This window comes from Taurulus bubalis (assembly GCF_910589615.1).
Source record: "Taurulus bubalis genome assembly, chromosome: 5".
Lineage (NCBI taxonomy): Eukaryota > Metazoa > Chordata > Actinopteri > Perciformes > Cottidae > Taurulus > Taurulus bubalis.
Window position 1 is genome coordinate 21,868,437 of NC_136593.1, and position 22,134 is coordinate 21,890,570.

At 44.1% G+C, this 22,134-nt stretch overlaps 1 protein-coding gene across 1 annotated transcript; it reads right to left on the reverse strand.

Moving 5' to 3' along the window:
• Nucleotides 1-8,045: 8,045 nt before the first annotated feature.
• etnk2 (ethanolamine kinase 2) lies at nt 8,046-18,530 on the reverse strand (the record flags this gene model as incomplete). Its single annotated transcript, XM_079217870.1, has 9 exons — nt 8,046-8,118; nt 8,956-9,029; nt 9,166-9,326; nt 9,426-9,509; nt 10,395-10,537; nt 13,166-13,306; nt 13,705-13,826; nt 13,927-14,064; nt 18,384-18,530. The coding sequence occupies 9 exons, from the start codon at nt 18,528-18,530 to the stop codon at nt 8,046-8,048; spliced, it is 1,083 nt and encodes a 360-aa protein (XP_079073996.1).
• Nucleotides 18,531-22,134: the final 3,604 nt, after the last annotated feature.

Sequence of the window (22,134 nt, forward strand, 5' to 3'; positions counted from 1 at the left end):
AAATCACTCCCAAGTCACATGGGAGCGGAAGCTGTTGTTCAGTGACCGCATGTACTCTCTTAACAGTGGCTGCTACAGAGATATGGAAAAAGTCAATTAATGGTTATGAGCTGTTGAGAGTGCGACCCAAAGTGAGAGAAATGGAAATGAAAGTTTCAGGGTTGTCTGAACCACTGGGGAACTTCATGGGAATGCAGAAACCAAAATCATCCACGAGTCCAAAGACCTTTTTAAAACAGAGTCCCGTCAACGGAAGTTAAACATGCTTGATCATTGCGTAACTCAATAGACTTCAATTAGTTCCCGGAAGTATAAATTGATCAAAACAAATTTAAAATATTCATATAGAATACCGACATATGTATGTAGTGACTTGTGTTAATAAAATCTCTTTATTTAAACGTCTCCCCTGTTAAAAGTCCATCACGAACGGTCCATTCCGCGGAAACTCTACGGCGCTGCTAGTACACGCTGCTAACTTCTGGGAACTATTGTGCCGCCATCGCTGTAAAAACAAAAGGTCCATTGGCGTGAACGGAGGTGACGGGACTCTCTCTTTAAAGGGCTCTGGTCCTCAGGGCATTGTTGGTGCTACGTGCTAACAGTTTAGCTCGCTGAGGATATGCTAGCACTTAGCATACGCTACGTTCCTTGATAGTAAGAAGTAGGCTTGATAGTTTTAATTTTAGCTAAAAGCATGATACTATTAGCTATAAAAAAAATACATAGCACACAGATAGTTTTGGTGTCTTTGTTCTCATCACTCAATAACCATATTGACCAAAACTTAGTGTACCTAAAAAACAATGCGGGTCGATCCACCTTTAGCAAACTGCAATGGTGACGAATCAAGATGGCGGTTAAAAGGGCACATTTCAGACATCGCGGTTCGGGGCTCATCCTAAACAATCAGGGTCAGGGCCGTGTAACGTAAAGATGCCGGCTTTTGTGCACAGAGATGAATATCGGAGGAAAACATTTATCTTATTTTAGCGGAGACATGCTGAGGAGTCACCTGTCGTTGCCCCTGCTGATGTAAATATAGAAAGAGACTTTATTTTGTTTATAAGAGCCTGTGTAATTTAAAGGTGTATGTTTCTCTATGTTTTCAGAGTTTTGTGTTGTTTTTTTTTCTTTTTTTTTCTTGAAAGACAATAAATTGGTTGTGCTAATTGTGTTTGGAATGGTTTATTTATTTTGCAGCATGTCGGAGTGAGTTTGAGACCAGGCGCAGGTCTCTCCCCACAGGCTTCGGGTTCGGTTCCCTCAGTGACTCAGCGCATCCATCCATGTTGCATTTCCCCCATATCTCAGCTGGCAAATTAGCGTCTCGTGCAAACGGGGTTAGTCATGTTGGAAACGTCTTAGTAAACCAACATGCAGTATTTAAAAAAAGTTGCAGAGCACACCTGCAACTAAAAACACTAATTACGACTGCGCTCCCTCGCGTGATGCTCGTTGTCTCCCTGGACCTGATGCACGTTGAATGGGTCGCAGCTGTAGTTGGTGTTGATTAGTTGCACCTGTGCTGTCCGGCCTGTGGAGGGAGGAGCTTATACATTTGATGTGGTTTCCTCAGGTCACGACGATCTGACTTTTCTATGAAAATATCTGGTCAAATTTCAAGTGAACGCCCTGCTAAATCAATGACATTTCCCATTAGCCTTAGCTAACTTGGTTGTTTTTTTTGTGCTAATTGTTGGGACGCCAAACCAAAATGGTGACCATGGTAAATAGTATACCTGCTAACGTCAGCGCGTTAGCGTGGTCTTACCATTAGCATTCGGATCGAGCAGCTAGCGTAACTGTACTCTTTAGTCCCACACGGTAGAAGTTTGTCTTCAGGGCTTTCTGGCAGAAACCCTACTCAGTTAGGTTTAGTTGAAGTAAATAGTTTGGGTCCAAATGAAACCCTTTTTGTCTGAAACCCCTGTGAGCTCTTTAATTTCCTCTCGGGGTCAACGCTCCAGTAATTCTTCCTTTTTCAATATCGGTTTCTGGCACTACGACGAGAAAAGTATCCAGAATGCATGAAACAAAGTATCAGAAACTTTTAACAGCGTTTCAGTGACTTGTGATTTAATTTTACAACATTTAAGTAGCTGAATTAAAGCCACTGAATGATGAGCCAAGATCTAAATGGACGTTTGGTTTGCTGCCTTTTCAAGTGCAAATATCTTTGATCTATTTTTTTTCCAAATCATTTTCAACTACGAATTCAAAACCTTTCATGAAAGGTTGTTAAATAGATTCCTTTTGTCATTAGATGAGTCAGCTACGGCATCAAGATAACTGTCGAACAGCGTAGTATAGCTCGGAGACATCGGCCTCAGGTCCTGGGGATTCTTCATAGGAGTAGAAATGAATGGAAGATGATTGGAGAATACATATCGGCACTTTGACTAGTTGATTGGCTCCACTTATTGACTCCACGTATCGTTAGATTGACATTAAAGAAATTCCATCACCAGGAATTGCAATGGCGTGCAAGCAGACGAAACAATGAAGGAATTAGCCCTCATTCTATTTCTGTAGTTTCAGCTTCTTTTTTTTTTACTTAAAAGCTTCCAAATTCACGAGTAGTATTTACCGAAACAGAACAAAATGGTGAAATCTCTTCAACATGAATGTTATTTTGGTCAACTAGTCAAAAACCCATTGACTTTGAAACGAGGGGACCGGAAGTGCAAAAGTTCTCACATTTCTGTGTTATGGGAGTCATTCATACAGCCATCTAAAGCCAGACAGAAGTATCAAACCACCGGTTAAGTCACCAGTGGACAGGAAACTATTTAAAATAAATAAATGTCTTAAATAAAAACCCATTAGATTGTCCCACTCACAATTCTCAATGCGTAATGATATCCTACCTAATGGATAAATATTTTGTATTTCTTCCTTGCTGGTTGTATTTCTTGAATGGCCGCCAACTCTAGTTATAAACAGTGTATTAAATATAGGAAGCTGATGGTGTGTGAGGCAGCAGAACAATGCAGATGAAGTCAGAGACGTAAAAAGCTCCATGTCTGGGATGTGAGGAGTCATCGGCATACTGTACTGTTTTGGCCTGTGTGTGTTGGCAGGACGTCCTCCAGCACCAGTTTCTTCCTCCTTGCTTCCTCCTGTAAGGCTGAGGCATCAGGTCAGCTGGCACGACCACACGAACAGGAGGTCAAAAGGAGAAACCTTTGTTTTGATAGCAGACCAATGAAACACACACAGACTATTTGTATTTATTATTCTATACATTTTAATGGAAATATTTACTGACAACTGTTAAATAATTCCTCTTGCCACTCCTACAGAGGTGTGAAGGATCACTGTACAGTAAGCTTTTTCACAGTATTTCTTACAGTATTTACATCCTCCATCTCCGCCGTCTCCTCTAGCAGTCGGATGAGCACATTTAAAGTCACATCTGCGGGCAGAACGCTGGGTCCCTTTAGACAGCGCTCGAAGCACTTTACAAAAAGTAAATATCAGCTTACAAAGGAGGGGAGAAAAAAAAAGGGTTATCTGTACAGTGTTTCTTAAAATTAAGTTAGTACACTCACACACAAAAATAGTTAATCTCAAATGAACTGCAGTGCAAACCCTCTGAAGCTTACCATTTTGGTATTATTAGAAAAGCGCAAAAGAAAAAGTGCGAAATGCAACATTAGATGCACTTAATAAATAAATCCTGTTAAAACGGCTTCAAAACACCACGTAAGGCCTAAAAGGAAAGCGGGTGAAGTCGTTGGCGGCCGGCTTGGAACCGGAGATTCAGACGGACGCCTGGGACACTCGAGGTCGCATCGGGCTTCAAACAGGCCGTCAATGACTTCACTGATGCCAACACCAACTTCCTGTTTGGCTCATGTTCACCTCACCCACTGTGTCATATGTAATAGTGTCACCCATAAAAAGAAACAAGATTTAGTAGGATATATTTGTGGTATATCCGCATACAGTATGCAACAGTCAAAAACATGCAAGGTCAAGTGATATAATTTTTTTTACTTTTAACGTTGTTGTTTTTTAGCTTTTGGCCAGACAGCAGATGTCAAGGCAGCGATCTCCATGGCTACGGAGCAAACTCCATCTTCTAGCTGCAGCAGCTTGCCATCACGGCAGCTTGTGGAAAACTGTTAAAAAATAAATGCATTTCTAAAACACTTGGGCGTTTTTGACCATTTGCCGGTCCAGCGCTTTGCATTGTGGGATACAGTAAGTAGGCGACGAGGTAGACTAGTCTGATGAATACTGGTAATTTTTTTCCAAACCAGTAGGACATCTGGGTATTTTTTGGCATAACTGTATATTCTGTTTTGTTTGCTACATTTTGGCCAAATCAGTGCATACTGCTGGCAAAGTATGTACAGCCCATGTGATGCAATTGAAAGATATCAAAAAAGCTAGCAAGTGAACCTTGAGTTGAAATCAATTAATGTGATGTAGTTGTCCAGTGCCAGTGTGTGCCTACTGAACATTTCGTACCGGTCTAGATTCTTACTTTGCTGCAGTGACGTAGATGTGTACTCGGTGACATCACTGTTAAGTATGTGTATCGATGCTGGGTGGTGAAATAGACTTGAAACTTGCTGCTTTTTTTACTCTTTTAAAGACATGTCAATCATTCTGAGTGACAGCAGTTTATGTTTTGAATTTTGATGGACTGTTCCCTTTAACATACTGTGTGGTTCCAAGGGTCCATGTGTTGTTCAGTGCAAGGATAAGGTCACTTTAGTAGTTTTACAATGCAGTGTGAGCGCGACGCATGTTGAAGCCTTGGGAATACACTAAACTATTTTGGTGATTTGGGTACCAAACCCTTTGGTAACATGAATACAACACAGTGGGTAGGGTGCCCAATGGGCCAAACGGCTGCCAAAATGTCAGCCCACTTCTAAAAGAGGGCAAAGTTTTCAAGGACAACCTCGATTCTGTGTGGAATGTGTTTTCAGTTCAACCCTACATTTAGCTCGTAACATCACTGGCTGCTCCACTAAATAAACCTGACCCTTCTCGCTTAAAAAAAAATCCCAAACTGTGTCACCAGATTGAGTTCCACGCAGGGTCAGTGTCAGTGGATGGAGAAATTCATCGAGTGCAAACTGCCTTTTTTTTAATTCCATCTAGGCTGAATTCCTACAAGGGTATTAGGATTGTGCGTTCAAGCAGCAAATTCACTAATTTGGCTTTTGTCTGAAAATCTAAGTAGATTACTCCACTATTAGTCCACTAAAATAAGGGCCTAAAATAAAAAGTGCACCGCTGATGAGGCCGATTTGAGACCGGTAGCTTTTTGCTCCCAAACATGCGTCATCATACGAGCGCCCTTTCGCCAAGAGACCCTCAGACCCTTTTGAAAACGCTTTCTCGGGGACGGTTCTGACTTGAAACCATCAGTCGGTGTCCCTTCGGCTGCCGCTCACTCGGTAAATTATTGAGCCCTTCTGTTACATGAAACCTGCCGTGGAGGACAAAGGTCAGGGCTCAGCGTCGCCCCCTGCTGGGTGCTCGTACGTTCCCGCGGAGCATGTTGGTGACTTCAATGTCTGGCGTCCCGCACGGATGAACGACTTCAGAGGAAGATAGGAGCCGGAGCTCACATTCATGAATGAGTTGCATTTTTCTAATTGAGTTTAAGGCCAACAGAATAAAAACAGGACAGAAGTTAAATCTAAGTTCTCAAACTACGAGGACAAAAAGGAGTGAATGAGTAAAGGGCCGATCTGTGCTTATTAAAGGGGCCCTCCGCTGATTGACACACAACACAAAATCAGTTTACTGGCAATGGTTACTACGACTCAGCCTGTGAAAATGGTCGTCCATCTCCTGTAGCTCTGGAGAATCTTTTAGTCTAAATAATTATACAATACAAGTTATATAATTTCAAGCAAAAACTGTGAGAAAATGCCTATCAAGCATCAAATGTGTGGAGTAGCAGCATGTCTTTGTCATAAATCATTGTGACTGAATATTTATGAGTTCCAAGTTATTTTGGGCTCTGGGAAGTTCTGATGAGCATTTTTTCACATTATTTTTTTTTTTGCGTTTCGTCGGTTAAACAATCATTTGGGCTTTCAACTCCAATGTCAACCCATCTGCGTCATTACTTGACGCTCAGAGCAACGGAGGTAGTAGAGAGCGAGAAAGTCCTTTTTAAGGGTGGGAAGGAGAGTTTGGTGGGTCAACCCAACACAGAGAGGATTGTGGGTTGTGTCCCAGGTGAAACCAAAAGTCCATTTATTTATTTATTTTTGACCAATAGCGTTATGTGATGCTACGTTACCGAGTCACATGGTGTTGCGTCCCAAACTTAAGTTACAAAACTAAAGTAACATGTTTGTCAACCCTAACCAAGTGGTTTGGTTGCCTCGAATTAACTGACTGTTTCACTACGTTAGTCACGTATTACAACATCAGCAACGCACGGACCATGTGCATCAAGATGAGATCACTTTGGTGGGTCAGTGTATCATTTTTTTTCTCTGTTGTGTCAGGTGACATGCTTCTTCCATCTAAGTAAAAGCCGATATCGTGCTAGCAACAAGGCCGGCTCATAACCACTTCCTGCCTCTTCTTGAAAGCCACCATCGATCTGACCCTAGATATGTGTTGCGCAATGTCCAATTACGGAACAAAATCTGTCTCCAAATCTGGAATGTGAATGGATGACAGTGTGTGGGGCCTGAGTAGTCTCTGATGACCAGAGGAGCAGGTGCTGCTGCCTCTATCCCAACAGATAAAACAAAATAAGCTGAGGTGGGAGGAGATCAGAGGGAGTAACGCGAGGAGGAGAACACGCAGGAGGGCTTTAGAGGGAGAGGAGCAGTGGGTGGTGGTTTGGGGTGACGGAGGTTGTGATTTTCCAAGCGGTCTGGAATGTCTAAATGGAAAGTTAAACAGAGCGATTCGCTGTAACCATAAAAGTCAAGTAGGTGAAAACCACTCAGAGTTCAGAGTGACGTTAACACAGGTCCCCTCGTTTTTTTTTTACCCAGCATCCTGCTGCTTCGTATCCCATCCCAATTCAACACGAAGCAACGCTCACTAAAGCAACCGTGAAGCCGGCCTGAGATGTTAAATAATCTGTCTTCACGCGTATAAATAAATGCACGCTCAGCTACTCTCTAGCACCCATTGCTAGAACACAACAGTGACGCAACCTACGTTGAGTCCTTGAAAAGCTTTTCCTTCTGCAGTTCCTCGGCTGGTCGTTCCCTCCAAGGGGAAAAGTCCGCTGGCACACTGAAAAGTTTGCTTCACATTCTACAGCAGCAGCGGCAGCTTGATCGGAGCAACTACAAGAGGACCTGACAGAAGCTAAAAAAAGAAAGAATATATATACATTTCAATCAAGAGGAAAGACCACAGAGTACCCGCCCCCCTAGTGTTTGATGCACAGGTGATTTCTGGGAAGTGCAGTGCAGAAAAAACAAGAAAAAAACGCAGCTATGAGCACTTAGCATCAAAGATGGAGGAAAAACAAAAAAGTTAAAATATCTGCAGACAGGGAGGAGTAATGCTCTCATCTCACTCACACACCACATGCAAACATGTAAAGAATCCCAGTTGTGATGTCAGTTTCTAACCATAATGAGGCCATGGCATCGAGCCATAGATACAATGCAGAACACAAACTCCTCTGTAGGCGTCTCGTCCCTCTTTCCACCTTCATTACCAGGCGCCGTGGACCATTTCTCCTAAACTCAAGACGGCTGCGCTCACTACGCCTTGTTCAGTTGCACCGAAGAGGGAATTGCAAGACGCCGGGGTAAATTAAGATACACAAACATACGCACGACATACACTCGGTCACACGCGGAACCCCCATGGAAGGTCTATCGTTCTCGAGCTACAGCCGGGACAGACGCGGAGCTAAGTTGGAGCGACGAAGGGGCGGCCGCTGCTCGTTGGAGACAAAAAAGACAGGATGCCGGTGCGGAGCGGGCAGCGGTCCGTCAGCAGCTGGCCCACGCGGAGAAGAGTTCCCAGCGTTAAAAACAACACAACAACAACCTGTTACACCCTCCCTCCCGTCTTCTCTCCGTCTCCTCTCATTCTGGGATCTGTAGGGCCATGGCCGCAGGTTTGGTCTCAAAGTACTGGTTGAAACGCAGCACGGCGTACCTGCAGACACAAGAGCAAAGAGGCGCTGAAGCACAGGAGGAGGAATCCGGCCTCAAGTTTGAATTCCCCTGACGTTGTGTGTGTGTGTGTGTGTGTGTGTGTGTGTGTGTGTGTGTGTGTGTGTGTGTGTGTGTGTGTGTGTGTGTGTGTGTGTGTGTGTGTGTGTGTGTAAACTAGAAAGACAGTTCAGCTGTTGTGCATGTTTTTCAAAATAAAAGAGGACAAAATACGTCAAATGTTTCGCTGACACATGTTGATACAGAACGTCTTCTTTCTAGAGATGAAGTTGATTTATTTGTCCCTTTTTGTTACAATCGACGCTTGAGAGAACACACTGAGTCCTGACAAGTGCCGGACGTTTGCGGGTCAGATTCAGGTGTTGATTGGTGCATATTTTTGCCGGTTGACTCTCATAACGACTCGGGTGGAAGCGGTTATTAAAAATCCCTAACCCAGTCTCACAGGCCAAGGAAGAGCGATAGTATCTCAGCACTGCTTTTCTCTCAGTGAGACCCTTAGGTCTACTACCTCTGTGTGTGTGTGTGTGTGTGTGTGTGTGTGTGTGTGTGTGTGTGTGTGTGTGTGTGTGTGTGTGTGTGTGTGTGTGTGTGTGTGTGTGTGTGTGTGTGTGGGCAGCAAGTCTTAAGTGGTATGGAGACTCACAAGATAAATGAAAGACTTGGCTTTTGGTTTCAGTCTTTTCTAATGCTTCGTTTAACCCACATGGACAGATTCCTTTCAGTCACACAGTCCGACCTATCACTTATGTAATGTCCTACTGGGAGGGGGTCGCCACACGCAGCTCTAAATCATCAACACACACACACGGCAACTTACCCTAGGAAGTCAAAGTCAATGGAGGAGTATTTTGCCTGGATGAGCGCCCAGAAGCCCCAAAAGAAGTGAGAAGCCTTGAGAGAGACATGAATCAGAGGTCAGGTGACGCAAAGTATTGTGAGACACTGGTGTGTGTGTGTGTGTGTGTGTGTGTGTGTGTGTGTGTGTGTGTGTGTGTGTGTGTGTGTGTGTACACCAATTCCTTCTCACCAGAGCGAACTTGTTGACCTGCACGTAGAGTGTCTCCAGCTCTCGCTCGCTGACCTCCTCCGTTTTCTTGGCGAAGAGTTTGTACGCCTGCAGGTAAACTTTGAGCCAGTCCATCTGCATCTCCCTACTGGGGTACAGCCCGTAGTCCAGCTCCGCCATTCCTGACCAAACACAAGGACACGCATAGTTGTACGATAAGCTGCGGATGAACGTGGATACAACGTGAAAAGAAGAAAAAAACAGCGAGGTTTACGACGAACCTGCAAATTCATTGAAGTGGTTGCCGATGTCGAAGGCCTGGTAGTTGTAGCTGGAGTATTCATAGTCGATGAAGCGAACGTGACCTGAGAGACGACAAGAGGCAATGTGAAGAGTGTAATGGTGCGCTGGCTCAGGTACAGTATATCCGCTGGTAATGCGGTGACAAAAAATTTAAAGATTCTCAAACAAAAAAATTAACATTTTGCGATCAGCAATTGCTCCACTTCCTCAATGCATACAAAGTAAGTAGCGAGCAGGAAGTCTGTTTGGAAGTAACATTCCCCTGGACCTCCGATGGACCTCCTTTGCACGTTCTCATCAGCTCCTTAAATCACTTTTTGGATAAGCTAGTAAAATGTTTATGAACCTACACTTTTTTGAACCTACTAGAGACCTCACGCGTCTAATTGTAACTTCAAAAATTTTAATTTGTATGATGTACTATGCAACCGCTACTAGACTTTCTAATCAATTACCCAAATTGATCATCGTACTGGAAAATATGTCCAACTAAATAGTGCTAAAATGTATTGACAATTAGAACAACTAAATGATCCCCATACCCAAAAAGTGTATATTCTGGTATCAATATCAATCTTTCAGTTTAAAAGGGTTGACGAGGCAGATTATTGATTTGCATGTAAACCGGTCTGGCACCAAATACACACATTATAGGAAAAAAACTTAATACTTGACATGCATCAAATAAACTGTATTGTTAGAGCTAGTTTGCCTCAGTTCCAAAGCAACTAAAACTACCTCATGCTTTGCCACTCAGTCCAACTTCTCATTTTCAACAACCCCCTCTAAAACATTCAAATTTGTTGTTTTCTGCGTTAAAAAAAGAAAAAAGAAAATGGGCCGAGACAATGATGGAGCGAGCACAGCGCAGTCCTGCAAAAACCCCATGGGGGTCCTCGCCCCCACAGCAAACCTCTCGCCCTGCAGGAAAACACAGGGGAGCCTACCTTCTTTTTCGTTGTGGATGATGTTCTTGCACAGCAGGTCATTGTGGCAGAGCACCACAGGGGAGCCCAGATTGGAGAGATGCTCCTTCATCCACGCCATCTCCTGCTCCAGCACCGCCTTGCTGGGAACCTCCTGCTGGATTCTGGACGGTAGAGCGCAGAGACGGGGGTACAACTAAGCTTTTTTTTTCCCTTCTTCTTTTTTTTTAAACACAGAAACACACACAGTTTTCTCCTCTCCGACTGTTGTGACAAATATGCAAACACTTGTTTACCAGCCGAGTCGAGCTTGTGCGAAATGTCTGGGATTTTTGCCACCGACACGAGCTGGTCCCGAACCACTACGCACAGCTTTCCCTTGTTTTTGGCCTCATCATCACAAAGCGGGGGACACACGTGAAGAAAAAAAACAAACAACTGAGACAAACACACACAAACAGCACACAGCAGAGCTCAGCGGGGCTCTGGGCCCTGCTGGCACCGGGGGAGCACGGTTACGGAGAAACAAGCTCTCGGTGGACACCCGTGGTACTGTGAAGTCACTATGGCAACACTGATACGTCTCCTTTTGAAGTCATCAGCTCTGATTCTAAATCATATGATTAGCAGTTTATTATCTTTATAAATGGATGACACACACCTACAGAACATTCACACGTCTGTCCTGCGTTTGGCCTCCGGTCATGTGACCCAAGTGGCCCTATGGGCTTGTAGAGAAAGGGTTAAGTAGCCGGCCAGACTACCGTGCCGAGCAGAGACCCCTGTGCTCACTGTAATGGGCTTATGGGGCTTAATTCAAAATCAGCCTGACAAGTTGGGAGGGAGGCTGTGTAACACACACACACACACACACACACACACACACACACACACACACACACACACACACACACACACACACACACACACACACACCTCGTAGAGTTCTACCTGAGTCTCAACGGTTCAATCCCTGCCTGCTGTGTGGCAAAGATATCACACGAAGGAGGCCGGCGTATTTCGTCATCTCGGCTGAAATTATTCAGTATCAGACAGGAATATTAATAATTTTATCTCTGCCAGTTTTATAAAACAAATTGCAACAAGTGTCTGCCGCCCGGGACCGGGCCGGTCTGCGTAACCAAGGAGTAGAGTGACCCGATACACTGAGCTGAGCAAACATCTGCTGGCCCGCCGCATGCCTCCGACTCCCTAATCCAGTCGGCTATTATTGTTACAGTTATGTAAGCCACATGCTGGACTTCATGTAATAGCCATCAGAACAAAGAAATCAGCTGTGGCCGGGCAGCTGGCCAGGTTATGAAACGCTCTACCTTTGAGGCGTCCGGTGCCGAGATGGAAAACAGAGCCATCTTTAGCCTGAACTCTTTCCCAGAGGCCTCTCACTGTATGTGGAGTCAGGATTGTTTGGATAGATACTAGGAGGTATTAACTCTCAGGTTGTGCAGTTAGGCCAATTGTATGTGATGATCTATTGTCTTTCAATGGAATCATGTCGTGATGAAATCACACATCGAGAATATCGTGATACACAATTACGTTGTCTCTGAACTGATAACAGAAGGAACATTCCAACTCAAATTTCTCACGAAAAGGGGATCATTTTGCAACAAAGTTCTTTATGATAAAATCATGTATTTAATTCAGACAGAGTATCCAGACACAGGCCTTACCATGTGGTTATTTCATACAGACTATTTATGACCAGAAGACATTTAAAGTCTATTTGTTATCCTATCTTAGGCTCGGCCATAACTACATGAACAGAATAGGTCGTACTGTCATTAACCTGGAGTTATGTCTTGTGAATTATGGGAATGACATGAACATGAAGCATTTATGACATGAAAAAAAAGGAAAAAGGAAACGTAAAAGGAGAATAGAGGTTTAACCGGCTGCGTGTCGCTGCTCCGTCACAGTCGACTGTGTGGCAGCGTCCTGTGTGACTGCTCAGTTTACAATACAGCCAATGACACTACATGAAGAAATAAAAAGGTATTAATTAGAACCAGTCCTTTACACTGGAATTTAAATTGTTTAGTTTTTCTAAATACTCAGATTTAAATTATAATTTGGAGTATTTGAAGGTGATGCCCGATCAAAAATGCGGCTGAAAGTTCTGCGTGTGAAGAGGTTTGAATAGAAAGAAGCAGCAGTATTGCATACCTCTGTATTTTTTATCTTTTTAGGGGAGGACAATGACAATATGTGTGTTTTTTTATTGTTTTTGGTGGCTAGGTGAAGCAAAGTGCATCCATACAAATTGTATTATTAACAGCTTAGTTGTTTAAGGGAGTAAAAAAGGTGGAATCGGATCGATATCGGCGGATACTCAAGGTTGCGGACATGAAAAAGTGATATTGAAACCAAATCCGCACATCAGCACTGAACACAATGCAATGTTTCTAGGTTTGCAAGTAGACTTGCTGATGGTGCTACATGAAAAGTGAGCGGATTGACCAAAGTCAGTAGGATTCATCATCTGGAGGCCAGAAATGTCTGTAAAAAACTATTCTGATAATCCATTCAATTATTCTTGAGACATTTCAGTCTGATGGACCATGTCACCAGTAGTCATAAGTGGTGTAACTGCTCACAGTCGATCCGGGAGCCATACGCCCCCCCCCCCCCCTCGGGCATCGGATTAATTACAAAGTTTAACTAAACCATAATAATAGTGTGAGTGAGTGAGTGAGAGAGCGAAAGAGAGAGGGTGAAAGAGAGAGAGAGAGAGAGAGACAACCAAAAACTAGCGAGGAGCCGGATCTCACCTGATGTTGGACGCCTGGTCGGTGAACTCGGTGGCCACAAGGGAGAAGTATTTTCGCATCTTGATCCAGAGGTTGGGTTTGGGGATGCAGCCGTTGTGTGCGTGGATGGCGTGGATACGAGCCATCTCCCCGGCTATCAGTCTGAGGGGAGACGAAAAGATACACATGGTCATCGCCCTGACTACATTTGAACATGACTGACAATCCTGAAGTTATCAAGAAGTTCCTGGGAAGAGTCAACAGAGTACATTGTGTAACACACACGGAGCTCGTGTGGACATGTGTTTTTAAAAGCCAACAACCAGGACAATGGTTGCCAGATTTAGTGGTAGTATTGATTGCTTCGGGCACATTGCCATGATCGCTGTAGTAATAAAGTGACTCTCTCGCATGCGTTTGCCTCATTTGCTTCTTTCCTGTGAGACGTCTCTACATTGTAAAGTAGTTTGTGGACGATTCAGAGCACAATAGCACAATTATACCGTCTCCTGGCTAAGTCTGAATTCAGAGTCGCCGCGCGACACTACCGTGTTCCCGACCTGCTCAAGAAAGGATCCCTGACGTCCTGCGTCCCGAGCGCGTCCCCCTGCATGAACTCGTAGCAGATGCCGTTCAGAAAGGTGCAGTAGAGGCGAGGGGCACAACCGTTAGCGTGTAGCACCTAGAGGAGACCCGAGAAATAAAACAAAAATAATCAAATTGAGAGACACTATTGCAGGATTTTTTTTTAATTCACAGCTGCGCATGACCCTTCGCGCTACCTGAAAGCTCTTGAGCTCGTTGTCTCGGTCCACAATCAGCTCGGTTTTGTGCCCGTATACCCGGACCAGGACCACGTCCTCTGGACTGTCCTCCACGTAGCAGCCCACGAGCTTGTTGGTGGTTCCATCGGTGAAAAGCTGGAAGAGGAAGAAAAGACGTGAGAGGAAGACCCCTGACTGCACAGCACCACTGTGGCTCCCAGAAAAAAATCTTTAATTTGTTCTCTTGATCTATCAGCTGTCTTCAGCAGACACCGTGCAGCTCTGACCTACATGAGATAAATGTTGTCACGCAGCAGCATTCACGGTCACGTGTGCCTTCGGACCACAGAAAACTGTGACACTGCCAAGCTGTTTTTTTTTTATTTATTATTTTTGAAATGTAGTTTAACAATGTACATTTTATTTGACACATTCAATCATTTAAAAACTAATATTATATATTAAGTGTAAAGTATATATGTATCTTATATTGTCCTAATGATGCAGTTAGCCTACAATAGATTAATTTACTGTGTTGGCTTATTACAGGCTATATATAGACACACAGTTTTACACTACACGTTAACGGCCTAATAACTGTTCATAACAGAAACGCAGACCGTAAAAAACGCATGCTAGGCCGAGATCCTACAGTCTGCTGGTGTCTTAAATGCAGCACGTTAAAATGCACAGGACTCAGCTCGGGTGGCGAGGCGGATGCAGTCGGGTCGTTTAACCTTGCGTTCCCCAAGCTGGCCGCAGATGGAACGGCTCGACTCATCTGCAGGGTGGCCAGCAAGTTAAGGCCGACTCCCCTTTCAAAAATGAAGAGCAAGCAAAAAAAAAAAAATACCTCTGTGCTTAAAGCTAAATATCAGAGTGACACATTCACTTCATTCCACTGCAGCGAGCACAATAACATACACACCCCCGCCCAGCCGGCCCAGACGCTCACTCGCACATATCTGGCATTCCACACGTGGCTGACCACAAAGATGGGCGCGCAGGAATCCCTGTTATGACCACACACACCCGAGAGTACGCGCCTTTGCCACCACATGACATGATCCCTTCTCCCCGCCACACAATGCAACGCTAAGGCCGGCGATCAATACGTCGACAGACAGCGATAAGCTTGGACCCATACAGAGGTAAACATTCAGCCATATACCGCCTGACGCTTTATTTTTTTCTTTCTTCTCTTCTTCCCATGAGTGAGTGTGCGCTCCGGCCGCAAGGCCTCTGAGGCGGAGGTGAATCATTTGGCCTCCAGCATGAGAGAGCTGTAAGAGGACACTGTTGCTCTGTTGCTGTTGGCACAGTCTGCTGTTTTCTTGAACTCTGTGTGCGATGTTTGGAAATGGAGAGTGTTGTATTCACAGCGAAAGCCTTCCTGCCCAGGTGGCCGGCGGCTAATCCTGCTGCTCTCCAACACATTTAGCGCTTCCCGCTCACATCAAAACAACACCCTCCCTTTCCTAACTCAACCAAATAGCAACTTTTTTACATTCATCTTACTGTCTCCTCTCTCGTTTTTCTGTCGTGACCTTGTTGGTGAACAGGTTGCCAGTTGTGCAGCTGCACAACTTCGTATGGAGGTCTGTTAGAACAAACAAACGCCCGTCTGTGTGGCGGTCGGTCACTGAGAAAAAGCTCTGCCGGTCTGGCCTGTAGTGGTCGAGGTAAACACCGTCACGTGCTTGGCTGCAGGTGTGTGCGTGCGTGCGTGTGTGTGTGTGTGTGTAGCGGGTCGTGAACACATGGTTGCTGTCGTCCCACGACACCGGTGAATGGTGTCACACCTAATGCCCGAGACTTTGACCTGGCCCCCGACACATCATTCACTTGCTAATTTTACGAGGGTTCAATTATGCATTTTCTACTTCATTTGATCCTCATGTCATGTGAGTGGAAGCTGTGTGTGTGTGTGTGTGTGTGTGTGTGTGTGTGTCTCCCACTGGCTTGCTGATCACTTGCTCAGTCTGCGCTGGTATCACCGCTAGCTGCTTGCCGGAGGCTCAGACATCGCGGCTCTATGGGTTGTAGACGTGGCAAGCGGATGAGATCACGCGCCGCCTGAAGTCAAAGAACACTTGCTGTGAGCAAAGCCATACGAATAAGTCTTTTTTATTATTTCAACATCTGAGATCAGAAAGGATGGTGGGTATTATTTGTCTGGAGAAGTTTTGATACTACTAAAAGGTATTTAGTACCGATACCTAGCCCTATTGATCTGTAGTTGTCCTTAAAATGAACAAACAGGTATAGAATATAACAATTAGTTCATCACATTGCCGCAAAACATCTTATAACATCTTATCTGCTCTTGCATTTTACACACCATAGAGGTGCTGTATGCCAAGGTCTGCCAAACAGTCAAACTATTTTAATTTTTTTTTTTATCAAATCAACTAATGTGTAAAACACAATCCTCAATTACATAATTTTATATATCCTCAAAAATAGGTTTGGTTTATAAATTACCCTCATCAGATCATGAATGAATCACTCATGATCATATCATGTTAACATTTTACAAAATTCTGTTGTCCGAATGAATGAGTCCTATCTCTACAATAGTTCTCGAGCAGCACATGTGATGGTGATGTTAAATGACCGCGTACATCTGTGGGTCTTAAAGAGCACCGACTGGCCCTGAGCTCACATCCTCCATAAAAAAGGTACAAATATGTTATTACAAAAATCAATGATGTTCTGTTTCTGCTTTTCTTTTAAATATGCCTTCATGAATGCACAAAACACACTTTGCAAATATGGTGAGTAGTGAGTCCATTTACATCCTAGTGCAGAAGAAAAGGACTTAAATATGCTAATTGTGCTGCCATATTATCGGTGCTGTACTGGTTTTTATTACACATGTGTGTTTTGTCCAGCGTATGTTCCTCGGTTACAAACCCTGGACTTAAAACTGATCCTGCTCTTTAATATTAAACTGACAGAGTATAATGTTCAACGGCGAAGGAAACTGATGGCAGAATGCCAACCACGGGTTAATATGCTACTTTGAAAGAGAATAAGAAATACTTTGGGAAGAGGAGGAACACAATTTGGTTTAATGATTCCGTTAATGCCTTGTATAACTTTTGTAATATTTTCTTCTACTTTAACTTATTCTTTAAGTCTATTTCTCAGACAAGAGTATCCAGTATGTAGGTACTACTACTGTTTCAGTTGACATTAACCTTGAAACAACACAGGGTTGCACAAGGAAAGTAAAGTTGCAGCCCCTTTCTCGCTACACACACATAACACACTAATAAAATAAAACAGCATACAGTAACGATACGTCTGGGTTTTGGACTGCTGGTTGGACACCTGTGCTCTAGGGACGTGTTAGCACGAGAGGCCTTCTCTTCCCAAGATAAAGCTCCATCTCCGCCATCTGTGTTCACCTTTAAACATCAAGTTCATTTCTGGCCAACTTTGACAGCAGGACTGACTTTGCAGTGTGTCTTTTAACACCAAGCAAGTCGCAGATTACAACCCTAAATGTCCCTTTGTAGGCATTATGCCACACCAACAAGCTTCAATTATATTCCCAGAGACACTCCACCTACGCTCCAGGGTGCCAGGTGGCTCACAGACCATTTTGTGGTACTAAAATGTAGTTACAATTGTTTGTACATTGAATGTAAATGAAGTGCAATTCTGAAGGTTTAATGTTTGTTTATTAACGGGCACCCTGGCCAACTTTTGGATACAGTTTTTTACTAAAAAAACTAAACATATTTTATCCTATCTATGAAACTGAGTGCATCCTACTGTGTATGACAGGTATGTTGCACCTCTGCTAGGTATTAGTTATGCACTACGTTATAAACATGTAATACCAGGAGTAAAAACACCTGGCAAAGAGTGTCGCGAGACATAATAAAGCAGCCAGGATGAGCAGCAGTAGAGCAGAGTTCAACCAGCAGCAGAGGCGGTGTCCATAAGTTGTGTCTGCTCCACCAAACCCCGCATCACGTCACCAGCTGACCGCCGCGACTCTCGGCGTCCGTGCTTTATTGGGTGACGTATGCAGTGTACTTCGGAGCGGCTCGTGACAGAAACGAGTCCTTACCATCCTCTCCAGGTAAACTCAGGTAAACTTGCTGACGTCAGACTGCTAGCGTGAGAGTTCCCGCTGACGGAGAAGCGTCTCGCTAGCTCAGCTAACGGGTCCATATATATATATATATATATATATATATATATATATATATATATATATATATATATATATATATATATATACACCGCAAACAACATTAAAAACACGAGACTTGCTTCATTTTTCGTCGCCTCGGAGTGGAGGTGGCGGGGGGGTTTCCCCGTCGTTTTTGTTGACACTACATGAACCCCGCCGGTAGATAACGCTCCAACGGCCCTCCTCCCGGTGATGCTGCGGAGCTGTCAAGCTTAACCCTTAGCCTAGCACGCGCGGCGCGGCTAGCTTAGCGGATAACCGTTACCTTGGTCCTGACGTCGCTCGGGTCCCACGCCGGTCTCAGCTCCTTAATGAGCTTCATCGCGCCCTCCGTCACGTTGTGTTCGTCCACGAAAATGGGGATTTTTCGAATGACCGGCGACCCCACGGGCACGTGTATCTGCGTCTCCATCCTGCAGCGGCCGTTTATCTCCAACGCTAATCTCCGAGCCCTTCACGGATCTGTTCTAGAAAATTGCGGCATACACCGCGCTGCTTGGTTTATGGAGTCGCTAACGGCTGGTGTGCTTGTTTTGGTGAATGAGTGGAGTTTGTCTGTGAGAGGTTTGTCTGGCTCGACGGCTGTGGCGGTGACGGTGAAATTTGAAGCAGCGAAGATGATACACGGTCAAACTGCCGGGTACGGATGCTCGTCGCCGGTTTTCTTGGGAGCAGCCAGCCAACTGTACCATTTCCTCCTACTTGGCTCCGCCCGCCCGGGATCATCCGATTGTACCGCCGGTTGAGACGCACCACAACCGAGCACGCCCATTATCTCCGAGTGTGTCCGAGTGCAGCCGGGATCCGCCGAGTACAAAGAAGCGGACAAAAAAACCTATATTGCAGGTTTGGAATTTGAATTACTTTATTTTTAAGAAGAATGAACGACAAAAGAAGTCGCCTATAGCATAACAAGAAGGTAACGTATGCAGACTAGACTTTAAGAAACGAGAACTGAGTGAAGCTGTTCAATATATTAGAGTTTTTATTATTGTTATTTGACTAATAACTGTCATGTCAAGGGCAATTCTCCTCCTGTACCTACTGGAATGAGCAGCCGTCGTCAGGTCAAAGTGTATTTTGAAAAGAAGATCAAGTGAATGTACTACTGTAATTACTGTACACGTATAATAATACTATGACCCTGGATATTCTGGTCATAGATAAGATGAGATGAGATAATTCATTATTCCAGCAGCCCAAGACACAAAGAGCAATATAAATAAAACATAAAAAAGAGAGCTACTTTCACTCACTAAATAATAATAATCTTCAGGCGAGTAAGTACAAAAAGTATAGCAAAATAAGAAAGTTATATAGAGAATCAAGTACCCTAGGTCGGTGTATATACTTGTGCCTTATGTGTATTAATGTAGAATACGGTGTGCAGGAACAAAGGAAAAAGCTTGATTAAAAGTAATTTTGATAAATGGTTCAGAAAGAAAAATAGTTGTTTTTATTATACAGCTGGTCCAAATGTTTAGTCTAACTACTGTTGAGTCATTTATATTAGTAGAGAGAGAACAAATACAGCCACCGGATAAATACAATGAGTGAAATCTACAAGATCTCCTTTCTACTATCGCAACATTGTACTGAAACTGTCAGCCCATGTTCTAGCTGTGACATCTAGTCCAGAGAGCCGCATGCAGTTGCAGACACATTACTAGTTTATCGGTTTAAGCTTGCCGGAAAAAAACAGCACCTCTGTCGTGTAAAAGCCTGCTGTGCATAAAGTAGATGGCTTAAAGGCCCAAATGAGCACACAAAGGGCCGACGCTGTGTCGAAGACATGAAGGCAACATGACCTGCAGCTATCTGCAGCCTCCACTACAGCAGTAACAACTCTCAGTCAGGTGGTGGCAGTATAGTAATGCAAATGTCTTGAGCAGGTGGTGCAAACAGGGGTGGGCGGGCAGACGGGCTACCCAAAATAATTGTCTCCTGTTTCTTCTATAACAAAGATCCACTTTAGACCAAATCATCCCTCTTTGCTGTGTCCCAGCTGGCCCCTCTTTGGACTCTTTGGTCGTCTGCTTTTTCTACGTGTATAGTTTGGGTTAAACATTCAGAAAGATGGGGAGGACACCGCAGCTTTGCGAGGGCACGATATCTTTACTACTCGTCCTTGATCGGTGCAGTTAAACTCGCCTTGGCTTCCACGCCGTCACTACAGAGCCAAAGACAGCTGGTGAAACAATGAGATAAACAACCACAGTTAAATCTGCTCAAACTTGTCGCCCAAACTCCTGAAGGCAAACCTCTCCACGCACTGGAGTGTGCGTGCATGTGCATGTGTGTGTGTGCATGTGTGTGTGTGTGTGTGTGTGTGAAGCCCGGAATACATAAACAAGTACACAGGAAGTTTGGGGGATTTTTATTCCCGTCTGCAGTGTTTACTGTCTGGGAGCAGAGGGCCACGATTGGGCCCACGTAGACAAATCTGTTTAATCTTCCCATAACATTCTCCTTGCAGCTCCTCACACGCTCACGCAGTGCTGAGCACATCGCTCCAGTGCTCGGGTCCCTTGGCTCCGAGTGCCCTTCATGGTTTGGGCCGCTGGTTCATTTCTCACCTGCTCGCTGATTACAATGCAGCTGGTTTGTAGCTCATGGTTTTTTCTTTTTACTTGCTGTGTATATTTTGACGTAAAGCTTGTTGTGTTGTGACTTGTATGTATTTAAACTGTGACATCTGCACATTCCTTGGCAATATGTGGCCCATTCCATCCTCCTCTTTTGAAACACAATGCAGCTCTTTACAGATTCAAACTGATATCTTGCACATTTTTTTATTGTAAATTTCTATTTTCTATTTATGACTCGAGGCCGTACGCATCTTAATGCGAATGCAGATTCCTCGCCTGAAAACCCACTTGACAATAACTCTGTTTCAGACTCTGATTGTAACAAAGTGTGCTGTGTACATTAATATGTGTAGCCTACGGTCTGTGTCTGCACACTATACATCAAACCATGAAAATAGACAAAATATTGTCAAAAGAACACTAAAATACCTGTCTTATGTCTGAAAACTGGGCACAATTGTCAGCTCACACACTTCTCACAGACCTAATGACACCTTTGACTGACGCTAATACATAGCACATTACTTAAAGGGACAGCTTCCTCTTCCAAAAAAAACATTTGAAAAAGTCAATAACAAACAGAAAGGTAAGTCAAGATAATTAACAGTCCTTGTTTTGAGCAATTTCATGTTGGAACTGTTTTCTCGCAGAAGGAAGCGTGCACCTACTCATGGACGAGAGGCTCGTTAAAGCCCGAGATGCAGCTGGCGTCAGGTGATCTAGCAGTATACGAACAGGAGGCCGATCAAGCTCTGTGATTTTATTGAGTAACCAAGGTCAAGATTTTTCTGTTGAGTTTTTCAAATTTGATTTATTTATGTTTTGCCGGTGCCATGTAGTCCCATTATATTGGAGAGAAGGCAGACATCTCTACGGCCCATATTTCCAAACCTCGTCAACTCGCACAAAATCAACCTCCATTGATAAAAAGATGAGTTAAATGTATTTTTGATTTTGAGGTGAATTGTCCCCATTTAATTAAAGTGCATCTGTTGAGCCGTGCTTTTTCCAGTTCAAATGTTTGTACCTTGTGCATTTCCTACTTTATCAAAAAGTCTTCTGTGGAAGAATATTTCTCAGCTACGATAACTGAAAACATCTACGTAGGTGTGCAGGGCTGCAGCTTTACCATCGCTGTAATAATCGTGTTGTTGTGCAGAAAAAGTTTCTTAAGAGTCTAAAGATATGTGTCCTAGTCACCTATCGGCGCTAGCAGCTGACCATCAGGTCTATACTTACAGAACCCCAAAAACAACAACATTTTATTTCCTAAAACCTTCTGGCGTGTGTGTGTGTGTGTGTGTGTGTGTGTGTGTGTGTGTGTGTGTGCACATGTGAGATGGAGGTTGTTGGTGAGTATTGTGGATGTGCAAACGGCAAGGAACGCATCATTCGTTCACGGCCAAGTATTCTGAGCAGCTAAGCTGT